The sequence below is a fragment of the Poecilia latipinna genome, unplaced genomic scaffold, assembly GCF_001443285.1.
Source record: "Poecilia latipinna isolate Pla-1442-1.1 unplaced genomic scaffold, P_latipinna-1.0 Scaffold3338, whole genome shotgun sequence".
Taxonomy (NCBI): domain Eukaryota; kingdom Metazoa; phylum Chordata; class Actinopteri; order Cyprinodontiformes; family Poeciliidae; genus Poecilia; species Poecilia latipinna.
Genome location: NW_015115954.1, coordinates 13,322 through 18,017, shown reverse-complemented (window position 1 = coordinate 18,017; position 4,696 = coordinate 13,322). Strand labels below are relative to the sequence as shown.

At 44.7% G+C, this 4,696-nt stretch overlaps 1 protein-coding gene and 1 long non-coding RNA gene across 4 annotated transcripts in view; one reads left to right on the top strand and one right to left on the bottom strand.

The window, feature by feature from the left end:
• Nucleotides 1–2,609: 2,609 nt before the first annotated feature.
• Nucleotides 2,610–4,696, bottom strand: part of LOC106940730 (gonadotropin-releasing hormone II receptor-like) — a 10,420-nt gene continuing 8,333 nt past the window's right edge. For 2 of the 3 annotated variants that reach the window (XM_015023538.1, XM_015023540.1), the window contains exons 3-4: nt 3,310–3,511; nt 2,610–3,147 (exon numbers count right to left, since the gene is read on the bottom strand). In XM_015023538.1, the coding sequence (XP_014879024.1) occupies nt 2,741–3,147; nt 3,310–3,511 (609 nt within the window). In that variant the 3' untranslated portion in view covers nt 2,610–2,740. The remainder of the gene's footprint in view (nt 3,148–3,309; nt 3,512–4,696) is intronic. The other variant, XM_015023539.1, reaches the window with a different exon arrangement.
• Nucleotides 3,503–4,255, top strand: LOC106940732 (uncharacterized). Its single transcript, XR_001423186.1, has 2 exons — nt 3,503–3,587; nt 3,726–4,255. It is a non-coding gene; the product is annotated as an uncharacterized LOC106940732 (long non-coding RNA).

Sequence of the window (4,696 nt, the reverse complement as noted above, 5' to 3'; positions counted from 1 at the left end):
GGGTTGGTGAACAGTAGCGACCTGGTGGTGTTCGGTGGTGAACGGTGGTGAACAGGTGTTGACCGGTGGTGAACGGTGATGAACGGTGATGAACGGTGGTGAACAGGTGGTGAACGGTGGTGAACAGGTGGTGAACGGTGGTGAACGGTGGTGAACAGGTGGTGAACAGGTGGTGAACGGTGATGAACAGGTGGTGAACAGGTGATGAACAGGTGGTGAACGGTGATGAACAGGTGATGAACGGTGGTGAACGGTGGTGAACAGGTGGTGAACGGTGGTGAACAGGTGGTGAACAGGTGGTGAACAGGTGGTGAACGGTGATGAACAGGTCCACAGCAGCTTTTGTAAGGAGCAATACTGTCAAGGATGCCAAGGCAGTGGTCATTAACCTGTTGTTCACAGGTTGTCATTCACAATACAGGGGTGTCAAACTCCAGTCCTCAAGGGCCGCTGTCCTGCAGTGTTTAGATGTGCCACAGGTAAAAAAACAGTGGAATGAAATGGCTTAATTACCTCCTCCCTATGTAGATCGGTTCTCCTGAGCCTTGCTAATGACCTAATTATTCTTTTCAGGTGTGGTGCAGCAGAGGCGCATCTAAAAGTTGCAGGACAGCGGCGCTTGAGGACTGGAGTTTGACACCCCTGTCTCGTGAATGACAGGTTAAAAGAGTCATAGAAGCTCCACATCATCATCCTCAGGAGGTGCTGTAAAGGAAAAGAGGGATGAAAACTCTGCAACTGCAACATTGTCAATAAAGTGTCTGCTTTGCTGGCAACTTGAGAAGAAGTCTCCAAATAACAAGACATATTAAAACAGTCAGTCTAATGTCACTGAAAACAACATGTTTTATAGTTGGATCGTTAAGACTTAAGTAAAAACCAGGTCTAAAGTGAAACCTGCAGTGTGAGGCTCAGACACATGCTGGAAGAAGTTGAGTCCATAATACAGTATTAAGAAAATCCATAGCAGAACGATTTGTAGGATCATCAATGTGAATATTAAGATCCTATTTAGCTCGACTGTCGAAGATAAAAAATCCCAGAAGTCTAAAAGAAAAGATGCAACCGGACCAGGTGGTCGATAAATCAGAACGGCATATATTGGTTCTATCTTGCCGATTCAGATCATGATCATCTCAAAGGAACTGTAGGCACTTGAAGCAATCATTGATATACCCTAACCCTATCTACCCTGCATATACTTTAGGAATTCCCAATTCAGCAATCAAATCTATCAATAGGATGAATTTTGACTTATATGGAAACAGAAAACTATCAGAAAAGGTCATTTAATCAAACAGTTTGAAGATGGACGACTGCAGGCCATAGATTTTAACAGCACTTTAAAAATAAACTGGCTTCGGTCTTTTTTATCAAATCAAAATGAATTATGGTTCCATATTCCAAGTAAAATATTCTCTAATCTGGGCGGAGTTAGTTTCCTTATGTGACTTTGACGTTAAAAAACTGCCTGTGAAACTTTCCTTCTTCCACCAGCAAGTTTTATTATATTGGAGATGAATCTATAAATATAACTGCAGCCCACACAACACTCCTTTGTGGAATTGCCGTTACATAAAAAATAATAATAAATCAATCTTTGCACATAATTGGTTAGAACAAGGTGTTTGGTCTCTGATGCATTTATTAAATAATGGAGGTTTTATGTCTTTTGAAGACGTCAGTGTTAAATACAACCTGCAAATAAATAAAAATGAATTTCAAAGAGTTATTAGAGATATTCCCCCAAATATTTGATGTACAGCTAAATGTTTTTCTGAGATCCCAGATTACAGAACCCGGATCTGCCTGGACTAATGGGCCCAGTGTCACAGGTCATAAACTAAAGAACTCAAAAATTAGGGAATGCTTCACTAGTGCTTGGTTTCCTTTTGTATCAAATCCAAATTTTATATCACATTTCTCTTCAAAGGCTCAAAGGGAAAAAATCCAAACAAATGATTTAAATCTTCGCGTTCCTCCAAAGCCAAGGAGTCCACTTCAAAATGTTCTCAGGTGTTTTTCCCTCTAAGGAATCCTTAGACTTCGATCTGCTGTCGATGATAAAACTTGTTCACTTTGTGACATTGAATCGACTGAACATCTTTATATGAATGTGTAAAACTTTGTGGGATGATGTGCACCACTGGCTTTTCCCAAAAAGTCCTAACTTACCTGAATTTTCTAAGAAAGAGGTTGTTTTTGGAATTATGAGAAAAGAAAAGACATTTGAAAGGTTATTAAATGTAATCATTATTATGGGCAAGTTTTTCAATAAAAAATGTCGTTTTCTTTCCCCACTTTTCACAAGGGACTCTGCCACCTCTTCTCATCTCTAAAATTCATGGACAAACATCAAGATGCAGAACTGGATCATATGACAAACAATCTGGAACTGATGGAAAACCCCTGTTTTGTTTTTTGTTGTTGTTCTTTTGCTTTGCTCCTTCGTTTCTTCTGCCTGGGTCGGCTTCTTCAAGTTCTTTAGATTTCTTTACATCTGATGCCGATACCATATTTGTTGTATATGATGATGATAATAATAAAGAAAAAAAAGTATCTGGCTTGTGGTTATCAGCCAATCAGAGCACAGGATAAAAGTTCAAATATTGTGACCAATCAGAATCAGACAAACATTTTATTCAGAGATTCAATCTGCTGCTGCGACAAACTGAGAAACCTCCAAACATAAAATCAAACCACAGAAGAAGAGAACGTCCCGTGGTTCAGTTCTGGCCTGTTATTGGTCAGCCTGGTTTGCCTGGTGGGCGGGGCCAGGCGGCGCCTCGCCCTCGCCGCTGTGCGGACCCTGCCTGGCGGACAGGCGGTCCGGCGAGCGCGGCGAAGCGTGGCTCCTCGTCCGGTGGCAGAAGGCGGCCAGGTCGGCGCGGAACGACGGCGTGTAGAAGCCGTAGATGACGGGGTCGCAGCAGGTGTTCAGGTTCCCGAACACGAACAGGGCGTGGTGGACGTACTCAGGTGTGACCCGCAGCATGTCGGGCTGGAACCAGTACCAGATCCCCAGCAGGTAGTACGGCGTCCAGCACACGATGAAGGACAGGACGATCACCACCGTCATCTTCAGCGTCTTCATCCTCGCCTTGGGGATGAGGTCGGTGCCGCTCCGCCGCAGGGACGACTCACCTGCTGGCAGGGGGAGGGGCTAAGTCAGGTACATTCTGTTGACAAGTGTTGCCAACGCAATTACAGGTGTGTTTCAGAGTGATTACACCTGCCATCTAGTTGTGCTGCAGGTGGATCACAGGTATCGTACAGGTATGTGGACCAGGTGTATTCCAGGTGGTGTACCTTTGTGCTGCAGATGCTGCTGGTTGATGTGCAGCAGGATGCGGCTGTAGCAGCAGCTCATCAGCAGCAGTGGGACGACGTACAGCGTGACGAAGTGGAACATGTTGTAGAGCGTTTCCTGCCAGCGGTGAGTGAAGCTGCCGTGGGACGCGCACTGTGTGAAGTTGGCCGCGTCCAGACGGATGGTTCTGAAGAGGAAGAGCTGCAGCACAAAGAGCAGAGGGAGGAAGGGATGCAGCACAAAGAGCTGGCTCAGCGTTTCCTGCCAGGAACCAGCAGTGAGTTTCTTTAATCCTCTGAACATTCCTGCAGGGATTTTCCGTCGCATGGTTTCCTGCAGCAGAACTCTCGGTGCAGGAAACGCGGTCATGTGACTCGCTCATCATATATTCATGTGTTCCCAATGTTCCCTCTAGATGCATCTCTGCAAACACACAGGCTCCCTGAGAACACGGAGGACCAGTGAGAGCAGCATCACATGTTGGTGCTGCGGCCACACACCTGTTATAAATCTGGGATCATAGCGCATGGCTTATTAAACGAGTCAGATTACATAAGCAATTTCCATTAGTTTGCTTTTTGTATAAGTGATTTGCCCAATAACTTCAAATGAAAAAAAAAGAATCATTTCTGTTCATGAGAACAGAAATGAGACGCTACACCTTTCAGACATAACTTCTGGTTCACATTAAAACATTCTCATTTTGTACAATGAAATATGTGCTGTAGCATTTGATACAGTATAAATTCTTGTAAAATATTTAATTACGCAGTTTTTTTCACGTCTGTCCTTCTCAATCCTCCAGTGGTTGAACCCTCTGTCTAGGTTGATGGCTCCGTCTGCTTCTTGCTTTGACTTTACTGACATCAGCCGGTCCAAATGTGCCACTTCAAGACAATTTCTGGATCATGTTTTGATATGATTCATTAAACTAAATTCTCTTTCATAATCAGCACTGGATGTTTGAAATGTGGCACAAATATCCATGAGCTGTCAGATCCAATGTAGCTCCTCACATCTAAGTGCTGCAGCCTCCATATCTGAGAAAGTGCTGACTGACCCGATTAGGTTTTTGCTTCATTATGTACTTGAATTCAGCATACTGACAGTTAATGGGCTCCATAGTCTGTGGGTGGGGGACGATGGCCTCATACTTCTTTGGCAGTGTAGAAATGTCTGCTGATCCATAGCCAAAACCCCTAACCCTGAGCTGGATAAGGGTAGAGAGCCTTCTCCGGGTCAGGGCGGTGTCCTGCCTCAAGTGGAGGAGTTTAAGTATCTGGGGATCTTCTTCACCAATGAGGGAAGAAGTGAGCGGGAGATCGACAGGCGGATTGGGGCAGCGTCTGCCGTGAAGCGGGCGCTGTACCGGTCCGTCGTGGTGAA